The 24,076-nt window shown below is 43.7% G+C and overlaps 1 protein-coding gene across 3 annotated transcripts in view; it reads right to left on the minus strand.

The window, feature by feature from the left end:
• The window catches only part of SULF1 (sulfatase 1), a 130,867-nt gene that overhangs the window by 88,247 nt on the left and 18,544 nt on the right, over positions 1-24,076 (minus strand). For 2 of the 3 annotated variants that reach the window (XM_006165745.3, XM_014583069.2), the window contains exons 2-5: positions 23,545-23,661; positions 21,639-21,711; positions 21,133-21,356; positions 4,654-4,893 (exon numbers count right to left, since the gene is read on the minus strand). In XM_006165745.3, the coding sequence (XP_006165807.1) occupies positions 4,654-4,893; positions 21,133-21,304 (412 nt within the window). In that variant the 5' untranslated portion in view covers positions 21,305-21,356; positions 21,639-21,711; positions 23,545-23,661. The remainder of the gene's footprint in view (positions 1-4,653; positions 4,894-21,132; positions 21,357-21,638; positions 21,712-23,544; positions 23,662-24,076) is intronic. The other variant, XM_006165746.3, reaches the window with a different exon arrangement.

The following is a 24,076-nucleotide window of genomic DNA, read 5'->3' on the forward strand; positions in this document are numbered from 1 at the left end:
GTCCCCACTTCACTTATCAGCACATAAAGGGCAACAGACATATTAACTGTATTTTCCCCTCCTTGAACACTTAAACTATTGCAGACTCATATTTTCCATGAGTAAAGTTAGAAAAATTTAGTCTACAGCCAGTCCAAAAATCTGCCTCAGTTATGAAAAAGAAAAATCACGTCATGTAATGGTAAATATAATATTGAATCAATTCATTTAAATTCATGTATTCTGGATGACTCCCCAAATAAGCTTCATTGTAATTTGTCTTCTCTGGGTTGTTCTTCATAAAACTTATTACTGCTTTGTGCCTTTCTCTAGGTGGATTTTTATGTATAACACAAATTTCAGTTTCTTTCATTAGTTTTCTTAGGCTTGCAGCTAAATGTTCCAAATAATATATGAATTATTAGGAACACAATAAAATCTTTTTATATTGGCTTTCCTCCCACTAATTTAGTATCTCATAAATAATTATGTTGCTTTAATATTTAATACATACTAATGATTCTCTTAATTTCCTAAGATGCCTGTCACTCTTATGTGTTTGTGTATTTTTAAGTGGGTGCCTGTCTATAGTTGGACCAATAATTATTATCACAAAGATATCTTTACTATCTAGCTGCCTGAGATACTTGAATGCTTTCTCATCGATGATAAATTTTATTTTTATTTTAGAATTATTTATTTAATTGTATGATTATTATCATCATTTTTAATTTTACTATAGGGAAGGTGCACTCACCAGAGTGAGACAGAAAGAGAGAAAGAGAGAGAGAGAGAGAGAGAGAGAGAGAAACTGAGAAAGCACGCTTCTAGGTCCAGGACTCAAACTGCAGTTGGCCATGTGGGAGTCCAGTGCCTTAAATCCCTACGACCTGCTGGCCCCAATAAATTTAAATGGAGGAGAAGGGATTGCAGCGTGGCCATCCCTCCCTGGGGGGTGATTTCTCGCTTTCTGTCTGTCTCTCTCTGTCTTTCTGGCGAGCACACGTGCCCTATAGCAAAAACCTCTCAAAAAAAAAAAAAAAAAAAAAAAAAAGGAGGAAAGACTTTGAAGTCATTCTGCCGCTGATGAGCTTATGACCTTAGATAATTAGCCTTCCTCAGTCTTAGCTGCTTCATCACTTACACAGATGAATCTTTTCTTTGAAGGCTGCCATAGAATTAGGTGAAACACTTTAGGTAAAGTACCTGGTACAAACAAGTAAGCAACTGAAGCTTATTCCCTTCCTTTCTGTCCTTCTTCATTTAGCTCTGAAACAAATTAGCAAACCCTAGTTGACTGGCCTAAGTCCTACAGAGCTCTGTGCCAGCCAGTAGCTCTATTTCTTCTGACATATTACTTTGGATATGGTGAGAATCCCAACTCTTCGAGCTCCGGTCTGCTACTAAGGATTAAATTATAGGGAGCCTGGGAGTTGAAAGGCATTGATTTCACACACTTCCCAAGAGCAAAACACAATTTGGTGGTTAAAATCAGGAACAAGGCATTAGGGGACCATTTCTAATTCTGCTTTTGAGCTGGTCACACAATAATTGAAATCCCCATTTCAGTTATAAAACAGAGCCAAGTACATTTGCTGTCTATGAACTCTACAGGGATGTTTGATGGATTTGCAAATTGCTTTAGAGTCCTCGCATGAAAGGTGCTATAAATTTAAATCATGAATGTGAGAAAACACACTCAGGATAAGGCACTCACTGTAACCTCTCTATAACCTAGTTTCCTTCTAAGCATAAGCAAACACCCTTGAGATTCAAAGGAGGAGCTTCTGTGAATACAGATCTTAAGATGCCTACAAGGGACAATGCTATCATATGCACAATCAATATTTTCATCCATAAATAACAAGGATTAATTGCCCACAGGGTGCTCTGCAAAGAAGCAAATGATCACATATTTCCTGAGTCCAGTGGGAAAAATTAATTTTATTTTTAAAAGAGATGTTAGTGAATATCTGAAACACTTTAGAGAAATTCTTTACTTTTAAACCTCAGTAAATTAAATCCTTTACTTTCATTCTCAGAATAGGGAATCTGTATGCCTGAAAATCATCTCCCAAAAGTCTTAATAACATTTTTTTTTAAGGTTTTTGCCATAGGGTATGTGCACTTGCCAGAGAGGAGAGAGACAGAGAGAGAGAGAGAGAGGGAAAATGAGAAATCATTCTCTGGGTGGATAGCCATGCCACAATCCTTTCTCCTTCATTCTCCTCTTGGGATTTTGGGTATACAAACACACATGCCTGGCTTGATTTTCACCCTACTGGGTCCAGGACTTAAACCACGGTCAGTCATGTGGGAATCCAGTCCCCTTAACCACCATGCCCAATATTTTTAATTCTTATGAGTAAGTCTAGATGATTCTTAAAAACGGCAACTTCCTTCTATCACGTCTTTGTTTCCTTTCTTGGAAAAAAATGCCGAAAAAAACGTGAGGATAGCAAAGATATGCTAGAAGGAGAAGGGCTTCGAGGCTAACATTGCCAGAAGGAGCCTTGCTTCTCCCTCAGAAGGATCGACATGATGTTCACAACCCCTCTTGAAAGAAGTCTCCAATTTTCAAAAGACCAACTAAGCACAAACCTCTCCTTTCCCAGCGGGGACTAAACAATGACAGCAGGTGTTGCCAACAATGACAGCAGGTGTTGCCGTCAGGAGGCTTTTCTCCTCTGGAGGACAAAGGTTGCTGGGGCTCAAAACACAATACCTCAAAATGAGGCCTTGAAAAAGTTCATGAAAAGCGAGTGCTATGGGGCCAGCAGGTGGAGTAGTGCTTAAGGCACTGGACTTGCACATGTCCAACCAGGGTTTGAGTCCCAGACCCGGAGGCTTCAAACTCATGCCGGGCGCGTGTGCGTGCATGCCCAGAATCCCGAGAGGAGAATGGAGGAGAAGGGATTGCAGGTGGCCATCCTCCCTGGGGGTGATTTCTCACTTTCTCTCTCTCTCTGTCTCTCTCCATCTCTGTTGACTCCACATGCCCTATAGAAAAAAACCCTCCTCTCAGAAAAGAAGAAGAAAGGAACCAGCAGGTGTCATGGTGGTTGGGGGTGCTGGATTCCCACATGGCCGACCACGGTTCAAGTCCTGGGCCTGGTGGCTTGCTTTCTCATGCTCTCTCTCTCTCACGCTATCACTCTCTGGTCAAATTAAAATGAATAAATGGATAAATAAATTTGAATAAAATGATTCTTTAAAAAAATAGGAGAAGAAGAAGAAAGATGAATGTTATGAGAAAATTACACATAGATTTCAAGATTTTCTGCTCCAGAATAAGCTTATACATTAATTCCATTTTTTTCATGAATGTTTTGAAGTCCTCTCCTATGCCACTTTGGACTTTAAAGGCAGTCCCTCCAGAAGGGACACAGCTGTCTAGGCCCCCTCTCTACAATCTCATCAAATAGAGATCAACATGCAGGAAAGAAGACGGGAACTGACACCATACTCAGCGCCCAGAACATTGTCCCAGGCCACCGTCTGCCTTTTGGGCTCATTCATCTCCTCTAAAAACCATTCATTCCTCCTCTAAAAGTTGCCTACATCCCCCACTGAGGGCAGAGGGCAATTCATCTTCAGCCATCCGGTCATTCTTTGGGTTTCATACTTTGACGACTTCCCATGCACCTGCACATTAATACACATCTGTACACCATTTCTCCTGGTCTTTTGTCTACTACCGCTTGTGTCTCAGGCTCAAATATTGAACCTCAGTAGGCAAGAGGGGGGGTTCTTTCACCCCAACAAGGTGTGAACATTTGAAACCTAAAAAGGGTCAGGACTTAAGCTAAAGAAACTTTGTAGAACCTATTAATTATAAATGAATAAATAAGTGAATCAATAAGGTACACAATGTTGGCATATTCACTTAGTTATTCATTGATTTAATAAATGACTTCGAGCATCTACTGTGTCTGAGAGCCTGGGAGAGGTGCTAACCAGTTTGCAAACACTTCATACTTTCTTATTAAAACAATTGGCAGTGGGACCAGCAGATGGCATAATGGTTAGGTCGCTGGACTCCCACATGGCCAACTGCAGTTTGAGTCCTGACCTGGTGGTTTGAGACTCATGCCAGACACGTATGTGTGTGTGTGTGTGTGTGTGTGTGTGTGTCCAAACTTCCCCAAGAGGATAAGGACTGAGGTGTGGCCCTCTTCCTTGTAGCCTCCTTTACTTTTTGTCTTTCTGACTCTCTTTTACTCCTTCTGGTGAGCACATGCAACCTATAGCAAAAAATCTCTCAAAAAAAAAAAAAAAGGAAAGAAAGAAAAAGAAATAATTGGCGGGAATTTCCCCACATTTTAGAAAAGCCTTTCAAGTTGTATCAAGATCCCTTGAGAGTTGGGGGTTTAGATAAGCAGGAAAATGGGACAAAAACCCTCCCATTGAAGGTTATCCTAGAAAATTCCAACCATGGGATGCTCCAACACATTCATATTGTGAATTATTCTGACTTCTGTCAAATGGATGTCTCATTAGTAGCTTCTTCAGAGCAGAAAGCAACAGACAAGAAAGGTACTGTCAGAGAAGAGAGAAACTGGACTACTTCATTTATGGACTTTTGAGACCTTCGTATGTTTCATTCCATAATACATTTTCTCATGTCTAAGACAGATGATCAGAGATCCATGGGCTAGAAATGGCATCCTTTACCTGTTCTGTAGCCAGTGTTGTTAAGATACACTGCAAAAGTCCGAGGTTCGTGCATCGCCTGCCACGAGGGGGAAGAGCAGTTCTCATTGTTGGTGTAGACGTTGTGGTTGTGCACGTACTTCCCGGTGAGCATGGAGGACCTCGATGGGCAGCACATGGGCGTGGTCACAAATGCATTGGTAAAGGTGGCCCCGCCCTGCTCCATAATCTTTCTTGTTTTGTTCATGACTTGCAAGGACCCTGAAAGGCACGAGATTGCAGTGTTTAGCCAAGTGCACCCCGTGAATGCCCACGCACAGCACGGCACTCGGTGCCCCCATGCCCTTGATTCACTCATTTCCCTCCCTTGGCTTGAAAGAGTCCATACTTTGATCATCTCTCATGTTTAGAACAAAATCAAACATTTGAGATCCTACCATTTCAAGTATTTTGCAGAATAATGAGCACATTTTAACTTCTCCCCTTTTTAATCACAAAGAAAAAAAAATGCAGGCTGATCTGATAATTAAAGTTAGAGCTTTAGATATGAAGCAGAGTCAAAGGCCAGCAGCCCTTTGAAGATTACCAGAGAACAAGAGCCGGGGCGTCAAAAGCCTCCCACACAGGCAAAATGCTAGTGGCACTGCAGACATGACTAGATAGAGCATTTTCATCAAATGAAAGAAAAGACAGGGGAAAATCCCCTACTGAGTAAACCCCCCCCCCAATGCCTGTATTTAAAAATAAAAATAAAGATTCCCAATGCAATTTGGGATCCTTTAGGAAGCTCCGCAGAAGTTTGCCAGGTTTTCTCTCGAGATAGCATCACCAGTTTTTATGTTGATCCATAAATGTGTCATTTTTCAAGATAGGTTGTTTGCTCATCCCAAAACTGTAAGACTATTGCACTCGAAAGTATTTGCATGGATGTGAAATAACTGTAAGGATAAAAGGTAACATAAGATTGCTGAGGCAAGGAAAAAAAATCTATTTTGATGATTCTACCCAGCCAAACACTGCAGCTGAAACACATCCAAATGTGCAGAAAAGCACAGGCCAGGATTCAATAGTCTTTTCAAGACTTGTCAAGAAATGCACTACGGAACACCACAGCCGAGCCCACTGCATCTGAATCCTCGGCTCAGATTTCCAGCAGGTCCACTTCTTCCACAGAAGGGGAGAAAGTCTATGTTTTCCAGCAAGGAAGGAAATCATAATGCAAACCAGGCAAGCATTCAGAGCAGAAGAGAAGCGACGGTCTACACAGCCCCCATGAGCCTGATTTTTTCAGGAACTGGCATCTACCGTTCACATGACGCATAATAACACAGGAGGAAGGTTTCTAATCAGGTCTCATTAGAGCTCCCGAAAATATGCTTCAGCTAGGAGCACTCTGAGCTGTGCTCTCTCTTCTGGTTGTCTTCAGGGGATGAAGCAACCTTTTGTAGACAGAGAATAACTTGGACTGAGCGCCCACTCCATGCTGAACATTCTCTTGACCTCAGCCTTCTGCCTTCATCCCCCAAGTGTAGCATTAACCACAGCAATGGAAAATTTTCTGCCTCTGGTCTTCAGCGGTAAACTCTCTAGATGGGAGCCTACATATAAAAATCGCTTGGGGATATTTGCAAAGCAACATTCAAGTAAGAATGTAAATATAGCAGCAGTACACAGAAGGAGAGGGGGCTTGGGGGAATGCTTAGTGAGCCTTTGAAAGCAGAGATGAGAACAAAAGGAAGGGAAAGACGACAAGAGAGTCGGAGGGTGAGCGAACCATTGTGGGCGTGGGGAAGACGGCACGCAGGATGCTGTGTGGGTGGAAGGGAAGAGGTGGAGGGATGGGAATGGCATGCTGATTTCCTGGCCTGAAAAGGAATATGAAGACTCCTCTTGATGAAATGGTGAAGCCCGTAGGGTAAGCAGAGATATTTGGATTTGGAAAGAGACTAAATGAAGGCAGAGTAAGTTCTTTCTTAAAGACTTTGAGCGCCCCTGTAGCCTAACGGTTGAGGGAGACTGGATCTCTCATGGCCAAGGTTTGACCTCTGGCCCCAGGGATTTAAAACAATACCTAGCACATGTGTGTGCACCCAAGATCCCTACAGGATGGAGAAATGGAGGAAAAGGAGTTGCAGTGTGACAGCGTCCCACTGATGGGAGGGAGTAATTTCTCCCTGTCCTTCCCTCCCTCTCTGTCTCTCACTGGCCGGTGCATGTGTCTACTGGTAATTATGTATATATACAAAAGGCATGAAGAACATGACAAGAACAAAGTTTTCAAGGGCCGGCAGGTGGAGTGGCAGGTTAAGATGCTGGACTCCCACATGGCTGACTGTGGTCTGAGTCCCGGAGTTGGTAGCTTGCTTTCTCACTTTCCCCCTCTCTCTGGTAAGCAGAGATACCTGTAAAAAATTTTAAAAATAATAATGAATACAATTAAATAAATAATTTTTAAAAGAATAGTCTTCAAAGAGGTGTAGCTCTTACAGTGATGAGTGTGCACTGAAGAAGGAGTGCAGCTCGTCACTGCAGGTACATCCAGGACATTGCTGAAGCCATCTAGCCATCTAGCCCTGACGTTAGAAGAGCCTGGACCAGAAGGAGTCTCTGAAATAGTGACTCCGAGAAGCACATCCATAAATGTTAGGATGCATCAGAAGGTTGGGAGTTGACTAACAGCTCAAAGTTTCAAGCATGGGAAGAAAGCAAAAAAGAAAAAAATGCTGGTTTCTATATCTGAAGATTTCACATCCATGGAGTCAACCAACCACAGATCAAAATACTTGGAGGGACCAGCAGATGGAGTAATGGTTACATCTCTGGACTCTCACGTAGTCGACTGCGGTTTAAGTCCCACACCCAACGACTTAAACTCATGCTGGATGGGCGTGCGGGTGCATGCATGCGTGCGTGCGTGCCTGCCTGCCTAAGATCCCAAGAAAAGAATAGAGGAGAAGGGATTGCATGGTCATCCCCTCTGGAGAGGGTAATTCCTTTTTTTCTGTCTTTCTAGTGAGCACCTGTGCCCTATAGCAAAAATCTCTCTTAAAAAACAAAAACAACAACAGAAACAATAAACAACAACAAAAAACTTGAAAAAGATTGGTTGCATCTATACTGAGCATATATAGACTTTTTCCTTGTCATTTTTTCCCAAACAAGACATTATTACAACTATTTACAAAGCATTCACATCATATTAGGTATTATAAGTAATCCAGAAAAATATTTAAAGCAAACAGGGAGATGTGTGTAGGCTATATGCAAATACTATTTCATTTTAAGGACGGGACTTAAATATCAATTTTTTTTTTGAGAGATTTTCGCCATAGGGCACATGCGCTCGCCAGACAGACAGAGAGAGACATAGAGACAGAAAGCGAGAAATCACCCCCCAGGGGGGATGGTCACGCCGCAGTCCCTTCTCCATTCTCCTCTGGGGATCTTGGGCATGCACGCACACGCACCAGGCGTGAGTTTTAAGCCACTGGGTCCGGGATGCGAACTGTAGTCGACTACGTGGGAGTCCAGTGACATAGCCATTACGCTAACTGCTGGTTCCCAACATCAATGTTTTGATATGTGAGGAGGATCCTAGAGCCCATCCCACATGGCTACCAAAGGACAACTGTAATCGTTTCACTGGTAGTGACAGCGTAACTAAATAGGAGTAAGCCCTATAGAAGACCAAGACTCCATTTCAGAAATGTTGCGTGTTATATTTGTGTGGGTTGATGACACAGGGGAAATGTGGAGAGAAAGTCATGATGCATTTTTGCATAGAAAAACAAAAATATGTCATGACTTTCCTGACCACCTAACAGGTGAATGGAGATGTTGACATGGAAAGAAGAGGGGGTGCTGAAGGTAGCTGTTCACTGACTCCTTTCTTCTCTTTAGATATTTGTGGCGGATATTTATGGAAGTATCTTGAATTCTGGGTAAACAGCAAACACTGTGGATGGGTTCCCATGGCCTAGCAGTGTATTTCAAAGCTCAAGCACTCAGAGTTCTTTATGAGCCCTCACTGAATTCACTTTAAAAAGAATGCAACTGGGGCCAGCAGGTGGCATGGTGGTTAAGGTGCTGGACTCCCACATGGCTGACCGTGGTTTGAGTCCTGGACCTAGTGGCCTGCCTTCTCAGTCTCCCTTTCTCTGGTCAACTGAATAATAATAATAAATAAATTAAATAATTCTAAAAAAAAAAAAATGAACGTGGCTAGAGGCCATCACTCAAGGTCCCAAATCACAAAGCTACAGACTTGTTTGGGCTGCGAATGTAAGATGGCAGCAGAAATGTGACAAAAATAGTAGAAAATTGAGGTTAAAACTTAGCCCAATTCAGGAAACTGTGCCAGCCAGATCTCTCCTCTCATTCTCAGTATCCCCTCCCCTTTTTATTTTTTTTTTAAGAGAGAGATTTTTGGCTATAGGGCATGGGCGCTCACTGGAGCGACAGAGACAGATAGAGAGAAAGAAAGTGAGAAATCACCCCTCAGGGGGATGGCCACACCTCAATCCCTTCTCCTCCATTTTCCTCCCAGGATTATGGGCACATACACATATGTACCTGGTGTGAAGGTTTTTTTTTTAAAAGAGAATTATTTTATTTAACTTCGTTTATTTAATTTATTTATTTAGAGGGACAGAGTGAGAGAGAGAGAGGGACGGTGAGAAATGAAGACACCAGGTCTAGGGCACAAGCCAGGGTTGGTCATGTGGAGTCCAGTGCCCTTAATCACCACGCCACTTGCTGGCCCTGCACCCGGTGTGAATTTTAAACTGCTGCGTCCAGGACTTCAACCGCGGTTGACCATGTGGGCATCCAGTGACATAACCATTACACCATCTGCTGGTACCTCCTTCTTGTCTTAAGTAACTGTGCTGACTGTATAGAGGCCTTAAACAATTCCTCACATGTCTGGCTCCCAACAGTCCCCACACCAAAGGGAATGAGAAATCCTTGGTTGTCAGACTGAGTGTTACTGATGCTGCTCCACCATCGGGGTTCTGGCTTGAAGCTTCTCACAAGAGAAGATTCTGAGACAATGCCTGTTCAACTTTGAACCTTACCTGAAGGAGCATTTAAATCCCAGGACCCAGGGCCCTCCAGGAAATACTGGTTCGTAGGTCCAAAATGGGGACTGATAATTTGGATTTAAAAAAAAATTTTGTCATAGGGCTTGTGCACTCGCCAGAGAGAGAGAGAGAGAGATAGTGAGAGGGAAAGCAAGAAATCACTCCCTGGGAGGAATGACCATGCCCCAATCTCTTCTCCATTCTTCCTGGATTTGGGGCACGTGGTCACACACGCCCGGCATAGTTTTTCAAGTCATTGGATCTAGGACTTGAACTATGAAGTTGGTTATGTGAGACCCAGTGCCTTCATCACCATGCCACCTGCTGGTCCAAGAGAATTTGCATTTCTAACAAGCTCTGAGGTGATGCGAAAGCCGCCTCTTGGTGGACCACACCTGGAGAAGTATCCTGGGCTGGACATGGAGTCTGTAAGCCTAGAGCTGGAGGAGACTTCTGTGAGTTCTTCACGTCACGGTCACTCAGATCACCGCCAAGGCTCTGGGAACCGCACACAGACAGGACATCCTGATTTCATTCTTCCTCGCAGTCAGGTCCTCTTCTAAGGCCTTTGCAAGTACCAACGTGTACTTAATCCTGACCATAGTCTTTCTGGGAGGTACTTTTTAGTTATTATTCCTGTATTACAGAGGATGAAACTGAGCTAGGAAAGGATTAAAATGGGTGCTTGGGCCACACCGGCCTTCCTAGCAGAGTTCAGGCAGCCTGCCCCTGAGACTTTGCTCTTACGCTCCTTCTCGGCTGAGCACTGGCTGTGACATGGATGTTTTCAAGACTGAGACACAAGGAAGGTCTGCTAGCAGCCAAGACAGGTCTCAGTTTTTGCAGTCCCATGTTTTGCTTCATCTGGCCTCGACGGCAAGATACTGACAGACACTAATGCCTGACATAGCTGACATAGCTCAGTAGCTCAGGCCCAGGTGAGGGCTGGGTAGGCCGTAGGCCTGTCTTCACCAGCTGACTGCCACTGGCACTGACAGCCGCCTCTGATCTCGGTGGCGTCTGAGTACACACCAGTGATGGAGTGCAGAAATCTGAGCCTCTTCACTCTGCTGAGTCAGCGTGTGCCAGCGAGGACAGCACCACGCACTTGCTGCTTCTTCCTACGGCTGTGCGATGACTGACGCCTGTCAATAACTCTGCCGTGCACTGTTTCCGTCGCCACTGTGATTGCGTCATGGCTTTTTCACTGGCAGACTTTACCATAAACTAGTCTGCAGGATGACTCATCACTATGCATTTGGAGCTGTTGCGAGCAGCGGATGAGACAAGGTGCTGTCCTGCAGGTGAAAAGGCACTACCGTTTTAAGCTGAAGCTCTTCATTTTTCTAGGTCTCAGGCCTATGGTGCTTAAAATGCAAGGAGTGCTGGTTCTTAGTTATCAGAACAGCTATTAGAAATGACATGAAGTTTCGGCCGAACACCCAGAATAAGATTCCCAAAGCAGGGCTCAGCAAGAATAACAGAGAGAAAAGAGAAAAGCCTTGGACTTGGTTGGATGAAGAAGTATCTGGACTTGACCACAAATTAGCTTGGGCAAGCATGCAACCTCATTTGGTTTGTGTTTCCCCTCTGCAAAACAGCTAATTATAGCTCCCTGACTAAGTCACAGGGCTGTCAAGGAGTAAATGGCAGGGTGGTATTAAAGTACTTCTTGGTGTCAGCAGGTGGTGTGGTGGTCAAGGCACTGGACTCCCACAAGGTTGACTACAGTTCAAGTCCCAGCCCTGGCGGCTTGAAAAATAAGCCAGGTGTGTGTGAGTGTGTGTTCAAAATGCCAGGAGGAGAATGGAGGAGAAGGGATTGCAGTGTGGCCATCCCCCACCACCCAGGAGCAGGGGGAGGATGATTTCTTACTTTCTCTTTCACTGTCACTGTCTCTGTGTCTCTCTTGTCCAGTGTGTGCACATACTCTATGGCAAAAATAAAAAAATAAAAACAAAACAAAATAAACTTCTCCTGGGACCAAGGGGTAGTGCCCAGCGAGGCAAGTGATCAACACGGGAAAGCTCCTGGATTTACGTTCTGGATCTCACTGAGCAGTCTCGGCTCGCACGTGCCTGAAGTTCGGGCTGGCTGAAACCAGGGATGGATCACAGTCTGAAGACCTCGTTGTGAGTGCCTGTCTCTCTGTCTCTGCACTCTCTCTCTCCCTGTTTATCTCACTCATGGAAGGAGTAAATAAACTTGAAAAAAAAAAAGAAATCACCTCCTACAAGGAGCACTGTTGATGTAACAGTGATTTCACTCAACCCCACCGCCTTCGATTGTGTCCTGCCTTTCCCATCTCTGTAACCTACATCTGGATTCCAAAAGCTGGGATGAGAAGAGAGAGGCCAGCTACTTCTTCTATGTTGTAAGACTTGAAGTGTTGACACTTGCTTAGAATTAAATTCTTCCCCTCTCACACACTGCTCCCCTCCACACACGCTCTCCAAGCAAAATGCCCAACTTCATTATTACTTTAGACTGTCCAGGCATGGGGGGAAAGGGAGTCTGACAGAGCTGCTGTGAAGGACTGTAGTCAGGTCTGCCTGGCGGGTGAGGGGGTATTGCTGATAGGCTGGCTTGATGACAGGGAAGACCCAGGCCACAGCTGAGTCCCAGGAAGACCATGAACCACGGTCCCAGCTCCACAGCTCCAGCTGTCCTTGCCCCGCCAACAACAATCCGCTGTGAACCAGGACGCTGTAGAGGTCAGTCCCACTGAGAACGGGAGAAGTGCCCCCTTGCAGGAATCCTACAACTTCGCCACATTTGTGGTTTTGGTGGAGTTAAAAAAGTCAGGGCACCGGAAATGGTGTGGGGTAGGTTGGGGCCAGACAGAACCATGGCCAAGGAATTTAAATGTTTACACTTGATTCCCAAATCGTCTGCAGAGAAAAGGTCAGGAGGGAGAAAATGGCCACTAACTTGAATGCCTTTGCCAGAATCACACAGAGAGCATGCACCACTTCACTGATATGCTAACTTTTAAACAAGCCTTTACCTATCCTGAGTCCTGCTTCCAATCTTAGCATTTGGGGACCAGCAGATGGCATAAAGCTTATATCGCCGTACTCCCACATAGTTAGTTGACTGTGGTTCAAGTCTCGGACCTGGTGGCTTAAAACTCATGCCGATGTGTGTGTGTGCCCAAAATCCCAAGGGGAGAATGAAGAAGGGACTGCAACATGGACATGCCTCCTGGGGGGTGATTTCTTGCTTTCTGTCTCTCTGTCCCTCTGGTGAACACATGCGCCCTATAGCAAAAGTCTCTCTTAAAAACAAACAAACAAAAAAACCTTACCATTTCATTATTCAATATGTTGTACTATTAAACACTAAGATTTTCTTTTTCTTTTCTTTTTTTTTTTTTGGAGAGGTTTTTGCTCTAGGGCGCGTGCGCTCACCAGACAGAGACAGAGAGACAGAAAGCGAGAAATCACCCCCCCCAGGGGGGATAGTCACACCACAATCCCTTCTCCTCTATTCTCCTCTCGGGATCTTGGGCATGCACACAAATGCGCCTAGCGTGAGTTTAAGCCACCGGGTCTGGGACTCGAATCGTGGTCGACTATGTGGGAGTCCAGCGACATAGCCATTACGCTAACTGCTGGTCCCCAATGTCATTGTTTAATGATGAGGTAAGGTTAATGCTTTCAATGTTTAAGTGGTCTGTATTAAATACATCACTGCTATTTTCTCACACCAACAGTTATCTCCATTGTAAAGAATGGGACAGTAACATTTCCCATATTAAAAATGGCTTGGAGTTGGGATTGGTGATGTGGTGGTCATGCAACTGAACCCACACAGGAATGGTCCTAAATTCATGTCCTATGTCTCCCTGAGCACTCTTGGAGTGTGCATACACATGTGTGTCCATAATCTGGGCCAGCTGACACTGTGGTGTGAAAACCTCATTGAGATGGGCCAGCAGGTGATGTGGTAATTAGGGTACTCAACTCCCACATGGTCAACTATGGTTCAAATCCCAGACCTGGTGGTTTGCTTTCTCACTTTCCTTCTCTCTGTGTTTCCCCAAATTAAAAAAAAAATTAATTAATTAATTAATTAAATTAATAATTAAAAAAATTCACTGGGGGTATTTCTTTTCTATCTCTGTCTCTTTTTCATGAAAAAAAAAGTAAGTTAAACTTAAAAAAAGGGCTTTATTTATCTATTGGATGTTTTAATTCAAAAAGCACAGGGAAATAAATAACACAATAAAACAATAGAAGTTTCTCTACCAAAACTAGAGAACTGGCATTAAAAAAAAGAAGAAGAAGATGTTTTCATCCAGAATCAAAAGTGAAAGAACAAGTTGGGAGAAGAAGGGAACAAGAAGAGATAGTAAATCTGCCTGGAATGTTTCCAAGGCACTAAGACTCATTATTCCCGCCTCCCATCAACCAAAAGAGCAAAAGGCCATGAAAACTGAGGCTACTGACTTAATAGGAATGGAGGTTAACACGCCTGGAGGGAGACACAGATAAAGTAGGAAGGTGAAGGCAGCCAGGTATTAAACAAACAAACAAAAAAGATCACAGGGCCTTTGTGTCTTTTCATAGTTTTACATTTGACAGAGATGTGGGTTTAGAGAACTTTTTCCTGACTGAAAAAAAAAAAAAAAAAAAGCAGTCTGGACACAATGATAATAGTATCTGCTCAAGTATTGGGGTGCAGTGGGGGGAGAAAATGACCCTGAAGTCCTGGAGAGGGCCTGTGCCACCTAGAGGAGCAGCTGCAACTCCCCTTCAAACATTTAACTGATGGCTGCCTTGTGGGAAAGCCATTTTCAAAAAATTCAGAATCCAGATTTTTTTTTTTTCTATTAAATCACCTGATTTTTAAAGGGTTGGCCTACTTTTTTTTTTTTTTTTTTGGAGAGGTTTTTGCTATAGGGCACGTGCGCTCGCCAGACAGACAGAGAGAGACATAGAGACAGAAAGCGAGAAATCACCCCCCAGGGGGGATGGCCATGCTGCAATACCTTCTCCTCCATTCTCCTCTCGGGATCTTGGGCACGCATGCACACGCGCCCGGCATGAGTTCTAAGCCACCGGGTCCGGGACGTGAACCGCGGTCGACTACGTGGGAGTCCAGCGACATAACCATTACGCTAACTGCTGGTTCCCAAGGGTTGGCCTAATTTTTAAGTCAAGCAGTACATATCAGTGGGTTAGTTCTGTTAAAGACCTGTTTTAGACCTCTGCTTTAAGAAAACAAACAATATTCTCTTAATTCCACTTGTGAATTAAAAAGAAACATTTGAGTCAGTGTTACTGAGATGTTAGCATCCGTTCAATTTTCTAAGAATGTAAGAAATGCCATATTGAATCAGATCAATGATCCTCTTGGCTCAACAGTTAGTCTCTTCGCGTGGCACCAAGGGAACCTTCAGGAAAGATGGAGAGCCTCCTCACTTTGACTGTAGTCTCAGAAAGAGAGAGGAATCCCTCAAGTGTTTCTGATTTTCTTCTTTTTGATTTATAAAATATTTTGAACAGAAAAAATAACTTGTTTCCTAGCTTTATCAAAGCCCAACAAGACTGTACTTCCTTCAGATACATACTTTTTTTGAATTTTAAAATAACATGTGCGTGCTGTCCATGTTCTTGGCTATGACACCTTCCCTGAGGTAACTATTATCCTGCACTGCACATCGATCATTTCCATGCCCATTTTTCTAGCTGGAAAAAAATCATAAATCTCCCATTCATTAGCTTAGCCTATACACCTGAACTACTGACAGGGCTACACAAGACCTGAGGTACTTCTTCTTCTTTCTTTATTTTTTTTTAATTAAAGAGGCAGGGTCTTGTTAGGTTACCCAGGCTAGTCTTCAATTTATTGTACAATCCATCGGAGTAGTTGACATTACAGGCATGCATCGCCACGCCCAGCCTCAAGCACCTTCTTAAATTATGGAAAAAGCAAATTCCGAAGTACGGGGACTGTGGTTTAAGTCATTTAACCTTTCCACAGATTGTTTTTCTTGGGATAACAATCCTTGTCCTTCCCACCCAATGTGGGTGGGATGACAATGTTTACTCACATGGATGTGAATGAATCTTCTTTGGAAAAAGATAAAGTGTTATCCACATGCAAAGTTCAAGCGCTTTTATTAATGAATTCCTCATGCGTCTTACTCCCTTCACAAAGTATTAGTTTATTTTATTTGTTCTCAGCCCTGAGGGAGTGGCCCCACCCATGCTGGACAAGTGTGTCCCTCCCCAGCTTGATTTCATAAACGTTTATTACAGCCCTTCTCAGCTTTTGTCTTTCCAGACAAAGAGGTAGAATTGTTTTATTCTTTTCCAATAGGAAAAAAAATCCTCTTAAAATTTTCATAATTGTTCTTCTAAGTCTTGTCTAAGTCTATTATATCTTTCTGGAGTCAGGGTAGCCAAAATTGCCTGCAGCCTTACAGGTGCAAAAAGTTTTGCACCTGGCAAAGATGTATTGAAGCACTTGGCAAACAGAATTGCATGTAAGCAAAGAACAAAACAAAACAAAGCCTATCAAAGCCACAATGAGATACTCCCTCGCACCCACGAGAATGGCTACTATGACTAAACAAAACCAGAGAACAGCCAAGCGTTAATGAAGATGTGGAGAAATCAAAACACTCATACATAGTTGGTGGGGATGTAAAATGGTGCAGCCGCTATGGACCTCAGTAAGGGTTCCTCCAAAAATTACAAATGGCTCAGCTGTGGTGACATGAAGCGGGACACTGTTGGATGATGGCTGAGGCCACGTGGGAGGTCAGCGTTGGGTTCCTGGTCCAACCTACACAGGCTGGGCATGGTGGTACACTCCTGTGGTCCTAGCGAACTGGGAGGCTGGAGCAGGAAGAGCACAGTGTGGGTGAGACCTTGTCAACAACCATCATCTCTCTCTCACCCCCTGTTCCTTATACTCATCACTTTCTCTCTCATTTTAAAAAATGTTAAATTAAATCATAATACGATCCAGCAATTCCACTTCTGGGAACAGACTCAAAAGAATGGAAAGCAAGCTCTTAAAGAGATCTTTGTCTGCCCACTTCCCTAGCAGCATTATTCACAATAGCCACAAGGAGAGCAACTCAAATTCCCAACAATAAGAATAAATAAAATGTGGTACATGTATACAATAGAACAGTGTTGAGACTTAAAAAGGAAGGAAAGTCTGACACATACCATGATATGGATGAGCCTGGAGGACATTAAGTTATGTGAAATAGGCCAGTCACAAGACAGAAACTGTATGATTCCACACAGATGAGAGGAGTTGCTGCTCAGTGGGTGTCCTTTCAGTTTTAAAAGATGAAAAAAATTTTGGGAATCAGTTGCACAGCGCCGTGAATGTGCTTAACACTACTAAACCGTAAAACGAAGTGGCCAAGGTAGTAAAATGACAATGACCAAAAAAAAAAAAAATCTCAAGCAATAAATTTCTAGAAGCATTATAAGCACATCACAAGTCTATTATATATTTCTGGAGTCACAGTTGCCAAATTGCAAAAGTCTGGATGAGCAAAAGTCTCCATCCAGCAATTACTCCTACCAGGAGCATGACTAGTCTTCTGGGAGCGAGGTCGTCTGAATTTTACCTCCATGGTTCAGTGTGGCTCATGGTCATCTTGTTTTGCCAAAGTGAAAATTAGGCCCATCTTACGCTTCTGTTAGTCCTCTTTCAGAACCTGAAACATCGTTGTGGATTTACAGTCTATTTTTAGGAAGGACTCCATAATATTTTGTTGATGGAAGGGACGGTGGTTAAACTGTTGCTGTGGAAATCCAGACCTTATACAAGTCTGCGCTGCACCATCTACTAGTTCACCACAAGCTACATGGCTTCTCATTTTTCTCATGCACAAATTGAGGAGAGTAATAGTTACTGTGAAGATTGAATAAGCTAGTGCTTAGCAATGTTATATGGGTAGAAAACCCAGGAAGGAACAGGTATGGAGGAAACCTGGGTTGACTGAGGGTTGACTGAGCCTGGTGGTACAACCCTTCACCATTGCATCCTCGTGTCTTGAACAGAAGCCGGTATAGAAGGTCTCCAGCTTACAATGGTTTGACTTGTGATGCTTCAACTTATGATGGTGCTGAAGGGATAGGTATGTGGTAGAAACCTTAGTTGGAGGCCTCATACAACCACTCTGTTCTTCACTTTCAAAAGTATTCAACAAATGACATGAGATATAGTCAGCACTTTATCATACAACAGGCTTTGTGTGAGGTACCTCTGCCCAATCAGAGGCTAATTAAAGCGTTCTGAGCACCTTTAAGGTAGTTTAGGCTTAGTTTGATGTTCAGGAGGTTGGATAAAATGCATCTTCCACTTAGGACATCTTCAATTTATGATGGCTTTCTTGGGACATAACTACATCGTAAGTCAAGGAGCCTCTTTATTTAGTTATTTCACAGCAAATAGTTACTGAGTGAATGAATGAACTACAGGACGAGGTTGAACATTTGAACTATGCTAAACAATAAACGTATCAATTCATCCCGGGGCGATGGTCACTCTGTAATCCCTTTTTCCCCCATTCTCCTCCTGGGATTTTGGGCATGCATGCAGATACACCTAGTGTGATTTTCAATACACTACGTCTAGAACTCGAACTGCAGTTAGCCATGTGGGAGACCAGTGCTTTAACTACCACACCAGCTCCTGGCCCAATTCTTAATTTATTTCAAAGATAATACTGATGCCTAAGAGAGACCCCTCTTAGGCATCTGTTGGCCAACTCTTTGAGTTAATCCAGACCTTACCCCACTCCCAATTAAAGTCAACTGGTCTTTGTTTCTAAAAAATGAAACAAAAAGACAACGCTGTATATTGAGAAGGTAGATCAGAATGCACACCTATATTTAGTGAGGGGAACTGAGTTAGCTTCTCAAACTCCTGGGTGTCTGTTTCACTACCTTCAATATTATCAGCAGTCTCAGCCTGGAGACTGTGCATAAGCAAAACGCACCCCTGCCCTGTAGTTGAGTTTAGTGAAGGGGACAGCCTGGAAGTACATGGTGGAACAAGGGCTGAGCTAGAGGAATGTCTGGGGATAGCAAAGAAAAGTTTCATTGATCTTGCTGGAGGGGGGATGGTTTTGGTGCAGGAACAGCACACTTAAGGGTGAGGCTCATGATTGGGTCAGAAAGAACTGGGAGCTGTTTTCCTGGGTGGGCAAAGGGGAACGAGACAGAGGGGACCCAAGATACTTGGATATGGAATAGAGGCGAGAGAGAAGGACCAGACCCCTTCAGATAAGGGTAGGTTATTTCTATGAAGCACAGAAAGAAGAAGAAAGAGAAATGGCCTTCCAGAGCCAGGTCAGGGCTGATGGCCTAGAGGTCATTTGCCTGCAGAGGAGGAGGCCTTTAGATTTAAGCAGAAAAGAGACCTGATCAGGTGCTTGAAAAGGTAACTCTCGCCATGAAGTGGAGAATGACAAAAGGGGCCATGGATTGCAGGGTGGCCAAATGACCAACTGGTAAGGAAAAACTGATGAGAAGGAGAGCATCTAAAGATCTCAACTTTGGAACAGGGAAGGATGTCAGAGAGGCTACAGATGGCAAATCCAGATGTGTTTCCTTCATTTCACTTGCTCTGTAACCAAACCCAACGCTGCAGCCACCAGCTATGTGCACATTACAGTCATACGTGCATACTGTTATTGCACATTATTGTGGCATGTTGACAGAAAATCAGTACTTAATTTTTTATTCATTTATTTCCTTCATGAGAGAAAGAGAAAGAGAGGAAGACAGAACCCTCAACAGAGTCTCACTCAGTGATTCTTCCTCTAGCCTTCCCAGTGAGCCAGGATCACAGTATACACACACACACACACACACACACACACACACACACACGCACATGCACGCACACACGCATGCACACACATGCACATCTCTGGTGTATACAAGTCAGCTCAGGAACTGAACCCTGATGCTCCATATGGCTTCCAGCACTGCAGAGCATTGCATTGCTGCTGTGCTACCAGCAGGCCTGAAAAACCAATTCTCCTAGCAGTGAGGGATCAACTTCAACAATGATGACTCCTGCCGGCTTTTAGAACAGTTTGCTTTCAGCCAAACCCAGAGAGTTAACTTTGCAAGGATACCACGGTTTGGTTTAAACTGGAAATGAAAGTCCCTTCCATGAAGCGAAGTTCCAGCATGGAGGGCTTTGTCCTCAAGAACCTGAGCTACAGGAGCTCCATAAAGTGGCCCAGTGGGCTCTACAAACACCGCACATAAAAGGTTCTGCCACCATCAGGTGGAGTTCACAGGCAAGTACAGCTGAGCGATGCCTAGGAACGAGGAGTTCAGGTCCAGGAACGAACTGTGGAGTTGCAGCGACAAGCCGTGGAGCAAATGCTTTGTCTGTCTTAGGGCATGATGGAAGAACGTGGCCTGAGGCTCATGAACAACACTCTGGGACTGGGCCATTAAATAAGTTAAGATGAGAGACCAATCAGAGGATACAGAGGCTAAGTCAGAACCCCGAGAGCTTGGCAGGCTTTCTAAGTTCTCTGTGATTCACTCCGGGGAGTGAATTCAAGAAGCAAAAAACCTGAAGTGGCAGTAAGTGAATTATTACCAAAAGATACATCAAATGCTAACTTTCAGTTACCTAATAACCACCATAACACGCTGTAAATAAATAATTCTCCTAAAAATAATAACCATTGGACATTCCTGTAGTATCAGTCTATGTGCACGCACATTACACAGAATCCGTCATCCTCTTATACTTCTAAACACAACTTTGCCCAAATGTTTCATGTCTTGACTGAGAGTTTCTGACCTGCCTGACCAAATCCTTGATTTCTGTAGTTTTTCATGCTCCCTCTCTTTTCTAGCCTCTGCCTTTTATTTTTTTTTCTTTACCTTTAAAAAAAAAAGAATTATTTATTTAATTTTACTTATTGTTTTTTAAATTTGCTATAGGTTATGCATACTCACCAGATACAGAGAGAGAAAGAGAGAGTGGGGAAGGGAGAAAGCAAGCTGCCAAGTCTGGGACTCAAATCGGAATCAGCCATGTGGGTGTCCAGGGCTTAAACTATTATACCACCTGCTGGCCCCAACACCTGCCTTTCTTAGGTCTCTCCCCAAGACTATTCCAAAAGCTTACCACCAGAAAAATGATGTTGAAGCAAACCATGAGCTTTATGATCAATCCAAGTTCATGGTATAAATCGAGCTGTCGATTAAGGTCCTATAAATAACAGGTCGTCAGAAAAACATGACATGTTTTTCTACGCAAAAATATATCATGACTTTTCCAATGACCTAAAACATCATTTTCAACAGAGCCAGTAAATGCAAACCCCTCAAACGCTCACTGAGTGTTGGGAAGCCTCAGTAGATCTTTAAACAAAAGAGACTAACAAGTGTAGAATCCAGTGTCTCACCCAGCTCCACATCTTGATCATCGGTGAGCACAAGGATGATGTTGGGTCGGATGTTTTTTCGTTCCTGCTGTATCCGTCCTCTGAACCTTGGGGACCTGACAGTGGAACAGAGACTCCCCAGCAATTCTGCACCCAGGACAGCCAAAATCAGCGCACAGCAAGAATACTTCATTGTATTGGGTCCAGCGTCGCCAATCCGACACCGTCTCTCAGTCTCCTGATTTCTGGAGGTTTGGGCAGCCAGAAAAACAGGGCAGAGGGAGAGATTAAAATGAAAGCCCAATCCCAAACACAGATGCAGAAAACGGGCTACAGGTAAGTCAGAAGTGGCACGTAAACCGGCAGAACAGAAGCAGCAAGCCCTCAGACGCAGCCGGTAGCTTTTTTAGCACTTGATTATTCTGCAAATTCGCTTTTGTCCTTTATTCCCGTTCCAACTTTTCCTACTTCGATTCCTTGCCAAAATATCATTTCCAACACGAAAGCTTTCTGACAAGAGCTAATACCTCGAATTAGGTATCCTGGTTGCACGATCAATTTCTGTACTCGGAGGGATGCAGGACAACAGCAGATGGGTTCCTAGAAGGAGGAGAAAAAAGACACAAAGGAAATATCAGTCAAGGATTTTGAAGAGATCTGATCTGAAGTAGTCTCTTGGAATAACATACAATATGGGTATACATTATACATTTATATATTTTTCTTTTGTACTCCAAAAGGGTGCAATGGAAGGGAGCAACCTTCAGAACTGCCCACAAATGACTCCAGGTTACACTCTCCTTTCTTAATCAGCTCCATAATCAGGCGACAAGAGTATCATTCCCACCCACACCCTCACAGTACTTTAAACATCCCCAGCAAAACTCAGGATCGATGAGAAAGATCTGGCAGTGTTTGGGAAGGGAGTCACTGTGCATTTGAAAAGAGTGCCCGTGGGGAGTGCTTGGTGCATGGTGTAGGTTGAGGGCATGTCAGCTCACCTGCGTGCGCACTGAGCCCTTATCCAACACAGTAAAACACAGAGCTGCCATTTCGCATCTACATGATGTCATTCACTACACGGGAGCATCCTTTCTGCTGACAAAGACTTCATAGCAAGTGACTAGGAGGACAACTTTTCTCAGTCTCTGAAAAAACGTCTAATTGTCCCCCATCAATCTCCAGGGGAGAAGGTGCTTCTTCCGGGCAAGGTCCCTCTGTTCAGCCCATGTCCTCGGCTCACTCCACACCTAAGTGGACAGAGTCCCCTTTGACTATCAGTCACCAGCCTCCCTGTCATCCAGACCTGATGCGATGCAGCTAGCACTGGGAGGCTTGCTTTGCCGCAGCAGATCTAAACCTGCACAGCAAAATGATTGATTGGCTTCCGGGCAGGAGGGTAGCAGCAACTCTTCCACATTAGAAAATAAATAAAACCCAGAAGGAAGTGCTGCAAAATTTTTGCAAAGCTGCACGGAAAGAGACTTTTGAAAGGGCTGGAAAAATGCCCCTCTCACTCCTGAACACTAACCTGCTGAAAGCTCTTCTCTTGGACTTTTGAAAGATAACAAAGAAATCTTTCTCTTGGATGCCATGAGGGAACCTCTGCATGGGAATTTAGGCTGCCCTAAAATTAATTAGATAGCAGCCTGACGCCTCAGCCTCTCTGTCTCCGCACACCTGAGGATCTATATTTTGATCTACAACAATAAACTGGCGTCAGATAAATAAGCATAACTAATTAAGAGTAAGCTCTGCATTGCAGGAGGGAAGGGGCACCATCACTCATCTCCGTGCCCTGAATTCTGGAGGGCGACATGGGGCAGAGAAAGAAGAAAGAAGAAAGACTGTAGACCGTTCACCCTGCCATACACAATACTTTGTTTTACACAAACACACACATACCCCTATTATTTTAAACTTTGTGAGCTGTTTTGTAAACAGTTCTATTGCTTTTCACTCTGCAGCCTGTAATTATGCTGTGTGTCTAAGAGAGAGAGGGAGAGAGGACAAGAAATAGCATTTCAAACAAAAATCTAGTGTCTGCAGCAAGGCCATCCTGACAACATTCTCTGCAGAGCAGCACACCAGCCAGCTCCGATTGATCCTGTGGCTCTGTGAAAGTCAATCTGTGAAGATGTAGAGTTTTTTGTTTTGTTTTGTTTTGTTTTGTTTCTTAATAACTCAGGGTTGTTTTAGTGATTGCTGTGCATGCCGAACTCTGGGAGCCTGCAATTACTCTGCACTGACTGGCTGGTCTCTGTGCATTTGTTTTAAATCAGGAGAAATCTAATACGAGCACAAAGGGACAGGATAGCTAAAGAAATAAGACGTCAAACAATGGTTTGTTGCCTCAAAGCATGGATCAGGCTACATATTAAATACAGATATTTCTTAGAGGACTGGTCCTTTAAGTGGCAAAACTTTGCTCACCTCTCAAAGCCAGCAAGGGGGTGTGAAGAGAGAGTGGCCCTGATTTCCTGTATTGCAATAGCGCAATGTAAGCCTGTCTGTGCTGGCAGGAGCAACCAGGGACGAACGTGAGCCTCCCTGCGTGGGGGAGAGACAGTCGGTTACAGCATCAGTCACGAAAGACACTGAGCGTTCCTGACAGTCAAGATCCTGGTCACATTCCCTCGAACCCCGTCATCACTCCTCGTGATTCTTTTCTCAGCTTATTTCCCTTCCTTTAGGAAAAAAAGAAAATGAGCTTTAATGGCATACACTGCATCAAAAATCACTTCCTAATAAATACAAGGGACAGCAGAGTAGATGTGATTTTTACATATTAGGTGACCTTCCCTTCTGGGGGGTTCAAGGTGCAAAAGAGACACACATTTTTTTCCCTCTGCCGACGTTTATCTTCTTATATTGCGTTATTTTTTAGCTACATTTTTAATTTTCATCAGCAAATAACTACATATTTATGAAGCAGAGTGTGATGCATATATATATATATATATAT

The sequence above is a fragment of the Tupaia chinensis genome, unplaced genomic scaffold (assembly GCF_000334495.1).
Source record: "Tupaia chinensis unplaced genomic scaffold, TupChi_1.0 Scaffold144017_1, whole genome shotgun sequence".
Classification (NCBI taxonomy): Eukaryota; Metazoa; Chordata; class Mammalia; order Scandentia; family Tupaiidae; genus Tupaia; species Tupaia belangeri.